The 17,240-nt window shown below is 46.1% G+C and overlaps 1 protein-coding gene across 1 annotated transcript; it reads left to right on the top strand.

The window, feature by feature from the left end:
* Positions 1–13,465: 13,465 nt before the first annotated feature.
* On the top strand, positions 13,466–14,875 carry LOC125512959 (cinnamoyl-CoA reductase 1-like). Its single transcript, XM_048678013.1, has 5 exons — positions 13,466–13,625; positions 13,716–13,846; positions 13,976–14,158; positions 14,244–14,596; positions 14,692–14,875. The coding sequence occupies exons 1-5, from the start codon at positions 13,466–13,468 to the stop codon at positions 14,873–14,875; spliced, it is 1,011 nt and encodes a 336-aa protein (XP_048533970.1).
* The last annotated feature ends 2,365 nt before the right edge of the window (positions 14,876–17,240 follow it).

Raw genomic sequence — 17,240 nt, 5'->3', positions numbered from 1 at the left:
GATCTGATTGTTGGGCTATGGACCCCCCCCCCCCCCGGGTTTGATATCTTAGGTTATGTCTCCAATGGGTTGGAAAGGTTGCCCCTTGGCCGGCCCATTATCTGCTGCACCGTTTTCTTGATGGGCATGGGCCCTTGGCATGACCATTTACATATCTTGTCCTACCCCGTAGGTATAACTTCGACAATAGCCCTCGAGTCAGTCGAGGTCTGGATGAAGAAACTGATTGTTCAACATTGGAGAACATTCTGACTATCTGATGGACTCTGATCACCATTGGTTGGTTGGTTGGTTGAGAGACCTCGCAGACTCAAATGATCATGCCTTCTGAAGGCGAAAGGGTGAGCAATTTGAAAAAAACTTGGTGATACCCCATTTCAATGTCTTCGGAAGAGTATGTCTCATGGCCCAATTCTGGACGTATCATCAAATTCCAACCAGCGGTTTGAGGCGCCTGGGCTTGAATTGACGAAGTATCCCTAGTCAATACCCTTTATGTGAAACGCCGGTCAGACAGCTTTCTCGCAAACCAAGTTTGCGCATCTGGATATTTGGTCTCTTCGTTGGGTCTGACTCGTGCCACGAAGGATATCACGGGTGCTCCTTGCTTTGTTCACGGATTAGTTATGTGATGAGTGTCGTCTCACTTGGTTTTCCTCGAGCACCTCCATGCTCGGGTTTGTTCCCACACAATGGGTGCGTGAATTCTGACTCAGGACTAACCCAGGTAGCCGAAAAGACGCTTCGTCCCACATTCCGACTGGAAGGTGAATCATGAATGTCATCATTTTTAGTTTTGATGTGTTGTTACATCAAGATATTTTCCATGTTCTCAGACTCCCTTCTGAATTTATTGTGAGGGAGGAATCCTCGGCTTTTGTGATCCGACTGACATAAAATCTAGTTGTTGCTTGTGTGATAGTTGGTTTTAAATGTTGACTGTTTCAACTTCCATGCACAGTTTTGGCTCTTGTGGCGACGTGTGTCACATGGCGGTTTTGATTCCTCATCATTATAAATAGGAGAGGTGTGTGTGAGAGAGAGAGGGTCTATGCTTCCTCATTCTTCCATCTTCTCCCTGACGCCATCAAAGAGAAACCGCCCATGAGCAGTTCCCCTAATCGTTGCTTCCCCACCTTTCACCCTCTGCCAATGTCGACGACATGAAAGTTGTATAAGGTGAAGTGCTCGAGTTCTTTGGACACCGCTTCCACTGCGGTTTCTGTCACGGTCAACAAGAGCGAGCGAGGCGATTGGATCCCCTCTCTGGATCATGTTTGATACACGACACGTATTCCTACAAATCTGAGAACAATGGTTGTTAACCTTATTGTAAGGATAAATTTTATGGATTTCCACCCATTGTTGGGAGCCTGTTCTTTCTGAATCTTGAATGTGAAAATGATTTCTTTAAAATAGAAGCCAAACCCCTTAAGAAGGTTGATGCCACCATCACTTTCATGTGGCACTGTCGTCTTGGTCACATCGGAAAAAAACGCATGCAAAGACTCCATATAGATGGAGTTTTACCGTATTTTGATTTTGAATCATTTGAGACTTGTGAGGATTGTGTTATGGGGAAGATGACCAAGACACCGTTCACGAGTCCTCCTGAACCGACATGTGAATTATTAAAAATAATGCATAGTGATGTATGTGGTCCAATGAACACTACAAGACGTGGTGGGTATTTGTACTTCGTGACTTTTACTGATGATTTAAGTAGGTATGGTTATATCTACTTGATGAAGCATAAGTCTGAGATCTTTGAAAAGTTCAAGGAATTTCAAAATGAGGTAGAAAATCATCGTGGAAAAAAGATTAATTTCCTGCAATCGGATCGTGGAGGTGGATATCTTAGTCATGAGTTTAGTCAACATCTTAGTGGTTATGGAATTGTTTCACAGAGGAATGGGGTTTCCTAGAGATGTAACCGTAGCTTGTTGGACATGGTAAGGTCTATGATGTCTCTTACAGAACCGCCGATATATTTTTGGGGTCATGCACTTACTACTTCCGCTTATACATTAAATAGAGCATCGTCTAAGTCTGTTGAGACGACATCATTTGAATTATGCTATGGGAAGAAACCCAATGTCTCGCATCACATAATTTGTGTTTGTGAGGCATATGTAAAGTGTTTATAGCCAAACAAACTTGATCCAAGATGAGGCAAAAGTTACTTTGTAGGTTATCTCACAGATACAGTTTGGTATTCTTTCTACCAAAAGTCCGACAACAAAGTGTTTGTTGCTAGGAATGGGCACTTTCTTGAAAAAGAATTTATCACTAAATAAGTGAGTGGAAGGACGATATAACTTCATGAGATTAGTGAATCTTCGGCAACCATTGATAGGGCAGAGGAACCGGAAGTAATTCTGCAAATTATCCCTGCAACCAAGATGGAACTTGTTGATAACCCACAAGTATAGGGGATCAATTGTAGCCTTTATCGATAAGTAATAGTGTCGAACTCAACGAGGAACTAAAGGTGGAATTTATATTCTCTCAAGTTCTATCGACCATCGATACAACTCTACGCATGCTTAATGTTCACTTTACCTAGAACAAGAATAAAACTAGAAGTACCTTGCAGGTATAGTAGGATAAGTTTGCAAGATAATAAAGAACGTGAAAAATAAAAGTTAGGTGATGTTCTATTAAAAGTACAATTAAGTTAGTATAGCGAGTCTAGAAAAGTGGTGGTAGGATTTGCGGAATTGTCTCTAAGCAATCGACTATGTTACTAGACCGATAGCAAGTTTTTATGTGGGAGAGGCCACTGCTAGCATGTCATCACTTACATGAAATTCTATGCACTTATGATTGGAACTATTAGCAAGCGTCCGCAACAACTAACGTTCATTAAGGTAAAACTCAACCATAGCATTAAGATATACTGGTCCTCCTTCAATCCTGTATGCATCAATTTCTATGTTAGAAAGAAGCTTTTGTCACTCTTGCCCTCCAATGCATAGTTATATCAACATACAACCAACCCTAATGTGTGATCCATGAAACGTCTCCAACGTATCTATAATTTTTGATTGCTCCATGCTATTATATTATCTATTTTGGATGTCAATGGGCTTTATTTTACACTTTTATATCATTTTTGGGACTAACCTACTAACCGGAGGACCAACCCAAATTGCTGTTTTTTTGCCTACTTTGGCGTTTCGAAGAAAAGGAATATCAAACGGAGTCCATACGGAATGAAACCTTCGGGAATGTGATTTTCTCAACAAACGTGATCCAGGAGACTTGGAGTGGGCGTCAAGAAACAACGGAGGCGGCCACGAGGCAAGGGGCGCGCCCTCCACCCTCGTGGGCCCCCGTTGCTCCACCGACGTACTTCTTCCTCCTATATATATCCACGTACCCCCCAAACATCGAGGAGAACACAGAAACCTAATTCCACTGCCGCAACCTTCTGTACCCGAGAGATCCCATCTTGGGGCCTTTTCCGAAGCTCCGTCGGAGGGGGCATTGATCACGGAGGGCCTCTACATCAACTCCATGGCCTCTCCGGTGATGCGTGAGTAGTTTACTTCAGACCTACGGGTCCATAGTTATTAGCTAGATGGCTTCTTCTCTCTCTTTGGATCTCAATACAAAGTTCTCCTTGATCTTCTTGAAGATCTATTCGATGTAATCTTCTTTTGCGGTATGTTTGTCGAGATCCGATGAATTGTGGGTTTATGATCCAGTTTATCTATGAACAATATTTGATTCTCCTCTGAATTCTTTTATGTATGATTGGTTTATCTTTGCAAGTCTCTTCGAATTATCAGTTTGGTTTGGCCTACTAGATTGATCTTTCTTGCAATGGGAGAAGTGCTTAGCTTTGGGTTCAATCTTGCGGTGTTCGATCCCAGTGACATAAAGGTAACCGGCACGTATTGTATTGTTGCCAGCGAGGATAAAAAGATGGGGTTTATGTCATATTGCATGAGTTTATCCCTCTACATCATGTCATCTTCCTTAAAGCATTACTCTGTTCTTATGAACTTAATACTCTAGATGCATGCTGGATAGCGGTCGATGTGTGGAGTAATAGTAGTAGATGCAGAATTGTTTCGGTCTACTTGTCTCGGACGTGATGCCTATATACATGATCATACCTAGATATTCTCATAACTATGCTCAATTCTATCAATTGCTCGATAGTAATTCGTTCACCCACCATAATACTTATGCTCTCAAGAGAAGCCACTAGTGAAACTATGGCCCCCGGGTCTATCTTCCATCATATTAATCTTCCAATACTTAGTTATTTCCTTTGCCATTTATTTTACTTTGCATCTTTATTTCTCTTTATCATAAAAATACCAAAAATATTATCTTATCATATCCATCAGATCTCACTCTTGTAAGTGACTGTGAAGGGATTGACAACCCCTTTATCGCGTTGGTTGCGAGGTTCTTATTTGTTTGTGTAGGTGCGTGGGACTTGAGCGTGATCTCCTACTGGATTGATACCTTGGTTCTCAAAAAGTGAGGGAAATACTTACTCTACTTTACTACATCACCCTTTCCTCTTCAAGGGAAAACCAACGCAGTGCCCAAGAGGTAGCAAGAAGGATTTCTGGCGCCATTGCCGGGGAGATTTGCGCCAAGTCAAGTCAAGCACAAGTCAAAGACATACCAAGTACCCATCACAAACTCTTATCCCTCGCATTACATTATTTGCCATTTGCCTCTCGTTTTCCTCTCCCCCACTTCACCCTTGCCGTTTTATTCGCCCTCTTTTCCTCTCTCCCTCTCTTTCCGTTCCCCTTCTCTTTTTCTATTTGCCTTTTTGCCCGTTTCTTGTTTGCTTATGTGTTGGATCGCTTGCTTTGTCGTTATGGCTAGTACTTTATCTACTCCTTTGTCTCCCGAGAATGAAGTTCTTAATTTTAAACAAAGGGAGGGAGAAAATCTAAAAGATGCTTGGTACAGAATTTGCAATGCGCAAAATAGATCTACTAGGAAGCAATCTACTTCCGTTCTTCTTCACAATTTTTATGTAGGCATCACTCCTTGGAATAGATATATTCTTGATACCATTACCGGAGGGAATTTCTTGGGTAGCCATACTTTTGATTCTTATAATGCTATGATAGATCTGTTTGGCCCACCACCTCTTTTGGTTAATGGAACTATTTTAACTTTGGAACATGTGATGCAACGGCTTGAAATTATTGAAAATAAAGTTGCCACCGTAGAGTTAATTGAAAATTTGGATAGAAATATCCATAACCAAATTACCCAATACGGATCTAAGGTAGGAGTTGCTCTTAAAAGGTTTAAAGAAAAGGGACCTATGGTTAATGAAAAGATAGATCAAGATTCCACTAGAATTGATAAAATTGAGGATATTATTACCAACCTTGGGTCTGCCTTTTCTTCCGTGAAAAACACTCCTCCTAATGCTAAGATTGCCAAATTGATGTATGTTCCTAAAAATAAGGGTGGAACTTCTAGTAAGGAAATTGCGGACCTCAAATCCATAAGTGTTCACCCCAAATTTCTCACTATCCTTAAGGAACCTTTTGCTACAAATGATTCCTTTGATTTCGTACCTAGGAGTTTGATAATTAATAAAAATAAAGAAACCCCTAAGTGTTATATGTGTCTTATTGAAAATTTCCTAACAAAGATGGCAATACCTAGATCTATCCTTGCTTTTATGCCTAGCTAGGGGCGTTAAACGATAGCGCTTGTTGGGAGGCAAGCCAATTTTATTTTTATTCCCTGCTTTTTGCTCCTGTTTAGTAATAAATAATTTATCAAGCCTCTGTTTTGGTTGTGTTTTTTGTGTTCAATTTGTCTTTTTGCCAAGTAGAACCGTTGGGAAGACTTGGGGGAAGTCTTTTTGATCTTGCTTTAAAAAACAGAAACGTTTGTGCTCACGAGAATTGCTGCCATTTTTATTTGGAAAGTGCTATTTAGTTAATTATTTTTGCAGATGATTAATAGATAAATTCCTCACGTCCAGCAATTTATTGTAGAATTTTTGGGGTTCCAGAGTTTGTGTTAGCTACAGATTACTACAGACTGTTCTGTTTTTGACAGATTCTATTTTTGGTGTATTGTTTGCTTATTTTGATGAATCTATGGCTAGTAAAAGAGTTTATAAACCATAGAGAAGTTGGAATACAGTAGGTTTAACACCAATATAAATCAAGAATGAGTTCATTACAGTACCTTGAAGTGGTGTTTTGTTTTCTTTCGCTAACGGAGTTCATGAGATTTTCTATTTTTAGTTTTGTGTTGTGAAGTTTTCAAGTTTTGGGTAAAGATTTGATGGATTATGGAACAAGGAGTGGAAAGAGCCTAAGCTTGGGGATGCCCATGGCACCCCAAGGTAAAACTCAAGGACACCAAAAAGCCTAAACTTGGGGATGCCCCGGAAGGCATCCCCTCTTTTGTCTTCGTCTATCGGTAACTTTACTTGGAGCTATATTTTTATTTAGCACATGATATGTGTTTTGCTTGGAGTGTCTTGTATGATTTGAGTCTTTGCTTTTTAGTTTACCACAATCATCCTTGCTGTACACACCTTTTGAGAGAGACTCACATGATTGGGAATTTATTAGAATACTCTATGTGCTTCACTTACATCTTTTGAGCTATATAGTTTTTGCTCTAGTGCTTCACTTATATATTTTAGAGCACGATGGTGGTTTTGTTTTATAGAAACTATTGTTCTCTCATGCTTAACTTATATTATTTTGAGAGTCCTTTAGAACAACATGGCAATAATAAAAACTTTCATACAAGTGCATTGAATGCTATGAGAAGTTTGATACTTGATAATTGTTTTGAGATATGGAGATGGTGATATTAGTCATGCTAGTTGAGTAGTTGTGAATTTGAGAAATACTTGTCTTGAAGTTTGTGATTCCCGTAGCATGCATGTATTGTGAACCGTTATGTGATGAAGTCGGAGCATGATCTATTTATTGATTGTCTTCCTTATGAGTGGCGGTCAAGGACGAGCGATGGTCTTTTCCTACCAATCTATCCCCCTAGGAGCATGCGTGTAATACTTTGTTTCGATAACTAATAGATTTTTGCAATAAGTATGTGAGTTCTTTATGACTAATTTTGAGTCCATGGATTATACGCACTCTCACCCTTCCACCATTGCTAGCCTCTCTAGTATCACGCAACTTTCGCCGGTACCATAAACCCACCATATACCTTCCTCAAAATAGCCACCATACCTACCTATTATGGCATTTCCATAGCCATTCCGAGATATATTGCCATGCAACTTTCCATCGTTCCGTTATTATGACACGCTTCATCATTGTCACATTGCTTGCATGATCATGTAGTTGACATCGTATTTGTGGCAAAACCACCATTCATAATTTTCATACATGTCACTCATGCATCATTGCACATCCCGGTACACCGCCGGAGCCATTCACATAGAGTCATATCTTGTTCTAAGTATCGAGTTGTAATTTTTGAGTTGTAAGTAAATAAAGTGTGATAATCAACATTATTAGAGCATTGTCCCAGTGAGGAAAGGATGATGGAGACTATGATTCCCCCACAAGTCGGGATGAGACTCCGGACGAAAAATAAAAAAAGGAAAAAAAGGAAAAGAGGCCAAAAAGAAAAAAAAGGGAAGAAGGCCCAAAAAATGAGAGAAAAAGAGAGAAGGGACAATGCTACTGTCCTTTTTCCACACTTGTGCTTCAAAGTAGCACCATGATATTCATGATAGAGAGTCTCCTATGATATCGCTTTCATATACTAGTGGGAATTTTTCATTATAGAACTTGCCTTGTATATTCCAATGATGGGCTTCCTCAAATTGCCCTAGGTCTTCATGAGCAAGCAAGTTGGATGCACACCCACTTAGTTTCTTTTGTTGAGCTTTCATACACTTATAACTCTAGTGCATTCGTTGGATGGCAATCCCTACTCACTCACATTGATATCTATTAATGGTCATCTCCATAGCCCGTTGATACGCCTAGTTGATGTGGGACCATCTTCTCCTTTTTGTCTTCTCCACAACCACCATTCTATTCCACCATATAGTGTATATCCATGGCTCACGCTCATATATTGCGTGAAGATTGAAAAGGTTTGAGAACATCAAAAGTATGAAACAATTGCTTGGCTTGTCATAAGGGTTGTGCATGATTTAAATATTTTGTGTGGTGAAGATAGAACATAGCCAGATTATATGATTTTGTAGGGATAACTTTCTTTGGCCATGTTATTTTGAGAAGACATAATTGCTTAGTTAGTATGCTCGAAGTATTATTATTTTTATGTCAATATTAAACTTTTGCCTTGAATCTTATGGATCTGAACATTCATGCCACAATAAAGAAAAATTACATTGAGAAATATGTTAGAAAGCATTCCACATCAAAAATTCTTCTTTTATCATTTACCTACTCGAGGACGAGCAGGAATTAAGCTTGGGGATGCTTGATACGTCTCCAACGTATCTATAATTTTTGATTGCTCCATGCTATCATATTATCTATTTTGGATGTCAATGGGCTTTATTTTAAACTTTTATATCATTTTTGGGACTAACCTACTAACCGGAGGCCCAGCCCAAATTGTTGTTTTTTTGCCTATTTTAGGGTTTCGAAGAAATGGAATATCAAACGGAGTCGAAACGGAATGAAACCTTCGGGAACGTGATTTTCTCAACAAACGTGATCCAGGAGACTTGGAGTGGGCGTCAAGAAACAACGGAGGTGGCCACGAGACAGGGGGCGCGCCTACCCCCCCCCTCCCGGGCATGCCCTCCACCCTCGTGGGACCCCCATTGCTCCACCGACGTACTTCTTCCTCCTATATATATCCACGTACCCCCAAACATCCAGGAGCACAACAAAAACCTAATTCCACTGCCGCAACCTTCTGTACCCGAGAGATCCCATCTTGGGGCCTCTTCCGGAGCTCCGCCGAAGGGGGAATTGATCACGGAGGGCCTCTACATCAACTCCATGGCCTCTCCAGTGATGTGTGAGTAGTTTACTTCAGACCTACGTGTAACGCCCTCGATGCGGCTATATCTCCTATGTGTCGAAGCACGACTTAGAGACATAACCACATTGAAAGCAATGTCGCAAGTGAGGTAATCTTCGCAAACAACCCATGTAATATAAATAAAGGGAAAATATACATAGTTGGCTTACACTCGCCACGTCACACAAATACATAAATAGCATTACATTCATCCAATACACTCATGGTCCGAGTACGATACCAAAATAAAGATCAACCCCCAAATGCGACAAAGTCCCTGATCGCCCCAACTGAGCACCACTACTGATCATCTGGGAAAGACACATAGTAATGACGAGAGTCTTCATCGAACTCCCACTTGAGCTCAAGCACAACGTCTGGAGCGATACCATCTGTCCCTGCATCTGGTTTAGGAAGGAATATGTGAGTCACGGGGACTCAGCAATCCCACACCCTCGCGATCAAGACTATTTAAGCTTATAGGTAAGGTAAGGTATGATGTGGAGCTGCAGCAATCGACTAGCATTATATGGTGGCTAACCTATTCGCAAAAGAGAGCGAGAAGAGAAGGAAAAAGCATGGTCGAACAACTATGATCAAGAAGTGATCCTAGAACAACCTACGTCAAGCATTACTCCAACACCGTGTTCACTTCCCGGACTCCGCCGAGAAGAGACCATCACGGTAACACACGCGGTTGATTCATTTTAATTAAGTTAAGTTTCATGTTATCTACAACCGGACATTAACAAATTCCCATCTGCCCATAACCGCAGGCACGGCTTTCGAAAGTTCAAATCCCTGCAGGGGAGTCCCAACTTAGCCCATCACAAGCTCTCATGGTCAAAGAAGGATATTCCTTCTCGCAAGACAATCCGATCAGGCTCGGCATCCCGGTTACAAGACATCATCGACAATGGTAAAACTAAACCAGCAGAACCACCCGAATGTGCCGACAAATCTCGATAGGAGCTGCACATATCTCGTTCTCAGGGCACACCGGATTGTCCAAGGTTCCGGTAGGCCAGCCCAGAGTTGCCCCTAGTGGCCACCGGCAGCTGACAGGTTGGACCAACACTCAGAGGAGCACTGGCCCGGGGGTTTAAATAAAGATGACCCTTGAGTCCGCGAAACCCAAGGGAAAAAGAGGATAGGTGGCGAATGGTAAAACCAATGTTGGGCATTGCTGGAAGAGTTTTATTCAAGGCGAGCTGTCAAGGGGTTCCCATTATAACCCAACCGTGTAAGGAACGGAAAATCCGGGAACATAACACCGATATGACGGAAACTAGGGCGGCAAGAGTGGAACAAAACACCAGGCATAAGGCCGAGCCTTCCACCCTTTACCAATTATATAGGTGCATTAAGATAAACAAGATAATATAGTGATATCCCAACAATAAACAATGTTCCAACAAGGAACGATCTCCAATCGTCACCTGCAACTAGCAACACTATAAGAGTGGCTGAGCAAAGCGGTAACATAGCCAAACAATGGTTTGCTAGGACAAGGTGGGTTAGAGGTTTGACATGGCAATATGGGAGGCATGATAAGCAAGTGGTAGGTATCGTAGCATAGGCATAGCAAAAGAGCGAGCATCTAGCAAGCAAAGATAGAAGTGATTTCGAGGGTATGGTCATCTTGCCTGCAAAGTTCTCAGAGTTGCCTTGATCCTCGTAAGCGAACTCAATGGGCTCCTCATTCACGAACTCGTCTCCCGGCTCTACCCAAACAAGAATGACAAGCAAAGGGAGCACAATCAACCACGTGCAATGCTCAAACAACATGATGCAAACATGGTATGATATGCGAGATGCGATATGTGATGCATATGCAAGATTTGACAAGGAATGATTGAACCTGGCCCAAACTTGGAAATCCAAGAGTGCCACTGGAAAGGTGAGGTGATTTCAGTTGAAATCGATATAAAGATCACTAGAATCGGATGCACGGTTTGGAAATGGCAAGCAAAACAAATATGGCGCCGGTCCGCGATAATCAGCAAGTGACCAACTAAATGCATCAAGATAAACATGCTACATCACTCAAACATGACAACAAGATACATGGCAGGGATCCACTCATGAAGCTTGACAAAAGATGAACACTAAGCTACGGCTAATTCATCCATTAACAGGTTCAAACAAGCATGGCAAAAAAGCAAATGATAACAGGTTTCAGACTTTGTGAAATTAACACAAGTCTGGAATTTATCATCAGGAAGCACACTTTAGAGCATGAAAACTACATGCTACAGGAACTTAACATGGCAAAGCAAGGCATGGCATGAAGCTACTCAAAGCACTAAACAAAAGTCCCTTAGTGACCTTGAGCCAAAAGGGATCAGAAAATACAATTGCAAGCATGTGAACATGGCAAAAACATAAACAAATTCAGACTTGGTGAAAAACTGGAGCATGCAAATCAGTTAACGAGTAGGCATGTTTACGAGCTCCATGCACTCACTACAGAGCATTGCATGACAAACTAAGCATACACCCATAAAGAAGACATGGCATAGGAGCTAGACATGGAAAGAACAACAACATAGCTTGCACGGATCAATAGCAACATCCTCGGCAAAATCGCTAAACATGTCAACAATCTGCCAGGATCAATTTATAGCAAAAGTAGAGCTCGATTGACTCAAGCTAGGTTGCTCCATAAATGAAAACAAGGACATGGATGGATGGAGCACCACAATGTTAACAAAACATCCTTACTGATCATCCTCAAAAGAGGCACGGATCACTAGGAAACAAAATGAACATATGGCATAACAACAAAATCAGGACAAGGACTTAGAGGAATTATAAGTCCCTGAAATCAGCATTACCGATTACGCTACTTTGCATGCTTGTGCTAGTCACCACAAATATCACAAAAATACATGGCAAGAACCCCTGTAAAGATGGCATGGCATATAACAAAACACATGTAGAGCTCAGTATCATATCATGCACACATTAATCATGGCAAAAATGACAAAAGGCTATTTGCTGAAACAGATCTGACAAATTCCTCACATAGCCCTCTTCCAACAGCATTTCGGGCAACAAGATGAGCTCAAATGAAAATGATGGAATGAGATGAAATGATGTACTCGTCGAGACGAACATTCTGATATGTTACACGCATGAATCGGAGCTACGGATGCAGAGTTAAGGCATGCGGAAAAATGCAAATTAGCTAGGGTTTGGAGGGGGAAAAGTCAACCGTGAAGTTCCAGATCCAGATCTGGATCTCGCTTGAGCACGTACTTCGAGGTTCACCGGTCGGGGCTGTCGCCGAAGAGGAAGTGCGGTGCGGCGGCCGGAGTCGTAGGAGGCCGGGCGGCGTGGACAACGAGGAGGGCGGCGAGGCGGCGCCGGAGTCGGAGGAGGCCGAGCGGCGCCGGAGCTGTTGACGGCGGCGAGCGGGCGAGGCGGCGGGGTCGCGCCGGCGGCGCTGCGGAGGAAGGGCGCGGGGCGCCTCTGGCCCGGGCGGTGGAGGCAGGGCCTGCGGCGGGCCGAGCGGGCCGGCGTGGCTGCGGGTGGCGGCGCGCCACGTGGCGGCCCCCGGTTGGCGGCGGGCGGCGGCGGGGATGTGTCCGGCGCGGTGTGAGGCGAATTTTTAGGGTTTGGGGAAGAAGAGATCCGGGAATTTTGGGGAGAGGCCTTTATATAGAGGTAGGAGGAGCTAGGAGTCTCCAAATTGAGCACGGTTTTCAGCCACGCGATCGTGATCGAACGCTCTAGACGATGGGAGAGGTTTTGGTGGGTTTTGGGCCAAATTGGAAGGGTGTTCGGCTGCAACACACACGAGCCTTCTCGGTCTCCCGGTGAAGCCAGAGCACGTCGAGATGGCGGCCCCCGACGACGAGTCTGCACTCAAGTGGGCGAAGGAGGACTACGTCTGGGAGCAGGTAGGCCGCCAGCGCCGGACGTACACGGAGCTCCAGGCCCGTTGCCGCTGTCGTGAGGAGGGCGGCGTCATCATCCTCGACAGCAACGACGAGGGAGAGGCCGGGCCGTCCAGCGCACCACCGCACCTCGGCGACTCGAGCCAGGGCTGCAGCAGGGACTGCACCGTCCTAAGCCAGTCGTGCAACGACGACGACAATGACGACGGCAGCGACTACACCCGCTTCTACAGGCTTCTTGGCATGTAGACGACGACGGTAGCGGCTAGGCATAGTTTGGTATGGTTCAGGCGTAGTTTGCATGTGTTCGTGTTTTTTGTACAAATTTAAATGAAGTTTCGCCGAGTTCATGCAAAAATCGCCGAGTTTTCATATATTTTGTACGAAACATCGCCGAACCCGGGACGACCTGTGGGCCGACGACTGGAAGCTAGGTCGCCCTCAGAAGCCAATCTCGCGGCGGCTCTTTTTCGGCGCCCTGGGGGCGAACGGTTGGAGATGCTCTAAGAAGCAAGCTTGCATCCACACATCGGCTGACCACCGTGGTCACCAAACACTAATCCACTATGCCGTTGATTGACAAGGCCACCGACAACGGCGAGCTAAAGCAGAGGCAGCCGGAGCAGGAGCTGGTCTGCGTCACGGGCACGGGAGGCTTCATCGGCTCGTGGGTGGTGAAGGAGCTCCTCCTCCGTGGCTACCGCGTCAGGGGAACTGCCAGGGACCTCGGTAAGTCATAGTTTACTTACACCGTGCGTTGCTCCATGATCGATCTTGCTCAATTCTGTAGCACATCTAATGCTGGAGTGGTTTCTGCATCTGACTGCAAGAACGCACAGCTGCTGGCCCTGCAGGGTGCCCACGAGAGGCTCACCCTGTGCCGCGCCAACGTCCTCGACTACGACGGCCTCTGCGCCGCCTTCCGCGGCTGCAAGGGCGTCTTCCACGTTGCCTCGCCAGTATCCAACGACCCCGCCAGTTCACTTCCTCTACTCTGCTTACTTCTCGAAGTTTCGGGCTTTCTGCAAGGGCCGCGTACTTACCTGCTACATCTACATGTGCTGCTGGTTTTGCAGGACCTCGTGCCGGTCACCGTAGAGGGCACCAGGAACGTGATCAGCGCGGCCGCGGACGCCGGCGTGCGGCGTGTGGTGTTCACGTCGTCCTACGGCGCCGTCCACATGGACCCTAACCGCAGCCCCGACACCGTGCTCGACAAGACCTGTTGGAGTGACTATGACTTCTGCAAAAACACAGGTGTAAGAACAAGCTCATTTCCCCCTGGATCCTCTGCTCTGCCCGTCACGACTGAACTGAACTTACCAATCTCCGTGTGCATTGCAGAACTTGTACTATTGCGCGAAGATGATGGCGGAGATCACGGCGACGGAGGAGGCAGCCAAGAGGGGGTTGGAGCTGGCGGTGGTGGTGCCGTCCATGACCATGGGCCCCATGCTACAGCCGGCGCTCAACTTCAGCAGCAGCCACATAGCCCGCTACCTCACCGGCGCCAAGCCCACCTACCCCAACGCCGTCGCCACCTACACCGACGTCCGCGATGTCACCCACACCCACGTCCTTGTCTATGAGCATCCCGAGGCTTGCGGCCGCTACCTCTGCATCGGCGCTGTGCTGCATCGCACACACTTCCTCCAGCTCCTCAGCGAGCTCTTTTCGCAGTACCACATCACCGCCAAGTATGTATGATAATTGATGGCCATATCGATTGACCTTATATTTCAACCTATTTGATTGGTTGCTCATGGTGTATTTTGTTGGGGTGGCATGGCAGGTGTGAAGATGATGGCAAGCCAATGGCGAAGCCCTACAAGTTCTCCAACCGGAGGCTCACGGACCTGGGATTGGAGTTCACTCCAGTGAGGGAAAGTTTGTACGAGAGGGTGACGTGCTTGCAGAAAAAGGGCCACCTGCCTCTGCCCGTTGATCCCCTGGCGCCAAAGTGTGCCTACTTGTAAGGGCATCTCCAGCCGTTGGCCCCCCCCAGGACGCATAAAAATCGCCCCCTGGGGGCGAGCCGGCGATACAATCGGCGCTGGGGGTGGTTTTGCGCCCAGTCATCGCCCCCAGCTCGCCCCCAGGCGCCGAAATTGGCCCACTTTGCAGCCCAATTTCGGCGAATAAAGGGCCCACGTGGGCGACAATAGGCCCATATTCGGCGTGGTTTCGCCGTGTCTCGGCGTTCAATTATCAACACAATTATTTATTATCACATATTTCATCACAGAAAAATCAAATACTTCAACAAAATAGTACAACAACAAATAGTTCAATACAAATTATATAGTTCAACAAATAAAAACTCGTATTTCATCACACGGCGTCCCCCTTGAGCCTCCATAGGTGCTCAATCAGATCTTTCTGCAGTTGATGATGCACCTGTGGGTCTCGGATCTCCTGACGCATACTGAGATAGGCAGTCCAAGTTGCCGGTAGATTGTGATCAACTTCGGCTAGAGGCCCCTGCCTGTAGTATGGTTCAGTGTCAAACACTGGGTCTTCTTGCTCGCTCTCGATGATCATGTTGTGCAAGATGACACAGCAAGTCATAATCTCCCACATTTGATCTTTGGACCAGGTCTGAGCGGGGTACCGAACAACAGCGAATCGAGATTGGAGCACACCAAATGCCCGCTCGACATCCTTCCTGCAAGCCTCCTGAACTTTCGCAAACCAGGCGTTCTTGCCTCCTGCCGCAGGGTTTGAGATCGTCTTCACAAATGTCGACCATCTCGGATAGATGCCATCTGCTAGGTAGTACCCCTTGTTGTATTGGTGCCCATTGATCTCGAAGTTCACCGGAGGAGAATGGCCCTCAACGAGCTTGGCAAAAACAGGAGAGCACTGCAGCACGTTGATGTCATTGTGAGTTCCTGGCATACCAAAGAACGAGTGCCAAATCCAGAGGTCCTGTGTGGCTACCGCCTCAAGCACCACACTACAACCACCTTTGGCGCCTTTGTACATCCCCTACCAACCAAATGGGCAATTCTTCCATTTCCAATGCATGCAGTCGATGCTTCCAAGCATCCCAGGAAATCCTCTTGCTGCATTCTAGGCTAGGATCCGAGCAGTGTCTTCCGCATTGGGTGTTCTCAAGTATTGTGGCCCAAACACTGCCACCACTGCCCGACAGAACTTGTAGAAACACTCTATGCTGGTGGACTCGGCCATGCGCCCATAGTCGTCAAGTGAATCACTGGGAGCTCCATATGCAAGCATCCTCATCGTTGTCGTGCACTTCTGGATGGAGGTGAATCCAAGAGCGCCAGTCCAATCCATCTTGCACTTGAAGTAGTTGTCGAACTCCCGGATGGAATTCACAATCCTGAGGAAGAGCTTTCGGCTCATCCGATAACGGCGCCGAAATGTTTTCTCGCCATGAAGTGGAGCATCGGCGAAGTAGTCAGAGTAGAGCATGCAGTAGCCTTCGAGACGATGCCGGTTCTTTGCTTTCACCCGCCCCGGCGCCAAGCCACCTTGCCGCGGCTTTTCATTGCTCGCCAGCAGCTGGGCGAGGGCGGCGAGCACCATGAGATGCTCTTCTTCCTGGACGTCGGCCGCGGCTTCCTCCTCCAGCAGCGCGGCGAGCTCTTCCTCGTCATCCGAGTCCATTGCCTAGTCAGGCAAAACGCCGAACTCCTTGCGCTCGGTGGGCGTGTACCCGCCGCTAAACCGTGCCTCCGCGGCCGGAAACGGCGGCCAGAAACGCCCAGCTGCTGTGGGAGGGGCTGCCCCGGTGAAGCGCTGCTATTTTCCGGCAGGGAATGGCTATCTAGCGGAGTAGGGCGGCGGCCGTCGCCGGGATATAGCTAGTGGTGGCCGAGGGCGCGGGTGCGAGGCGAGTCGGGGGAAGAAAACCTTGACTTTTCCCCTCTCGGTGTGGGCCAGGCGTGCTTTTTATTGGGTAACGTAGTAATTTCAAAAAAATTCCTACGCACACGCAAGATCATGGTGATGCATAGCAACGAGAGGGGAGAGTGTTGTCTACGTACCCTCGTAGACCGAAGCGGAAGCGTTGACGCAACGTAGAGGAAGTAGTCGTACGTCTTCCCGGTCCAACCGATCCAAGCACCCTTACTCCGGCACCTCCGAGTTCTTGACACACGTACAGCTCGATGACGCACCCCGGGCTCCGATCCAGCAAAGCTTCGGGGAGGAGTTTCGTCAGCACGACGGCGTGGTGACGATCTTGATGTTTAACCATCGCAGGGATTCGCCTAAGCACCGCTACAATATGATCGAGGTGTAATATCGTGGAGGGGGGCACCGCACACGGCTAAGGAACGATCACGAAGATCAACTTGTGTGTCCTAGGGTGCC

This window comes from Triticum urartu, chromosome 6 (assembly GCF_003073215.2).
Source record: "Triticum urartu cultivar G1812 chromosome 6, Tu2.1, whole genome shotgun sequence".
Lineage (NCBI taxonomy): Eukaryota > Viridiplantae > Streptophyta > Magnoliopsida > Poales > Poaceae > Triticum > Triticum urartu.
The sequence above is the reverse complement of the archived record's forward strand: the minus strand, read 5'-3'. Positions and strand labels throughout refer to the sequence as shown.

Coding starts and splice junctions, on each gene's coding strand:
- LOC125512959 (XM_048678013.1), top strand. CDS start 13,466: ATGCCGTTGATTGACAAGGCCACCGACAACGGCGAGCTAAAGCAGAGG. Junction 14,159..14,243: donor ACTTCTGCAAAAACACAGGT/GTAAGAACAAGC, acceptor TGTGCATTGCAG/AACTTGTACTATTGCGCGAA. Junction 14,597..14,691: donor CAGTACCACATCACCGCCAA/GTATGTATGATA, acceptor GTGGCATGGCAG/GTGTGAAGATGATGGCAAGC.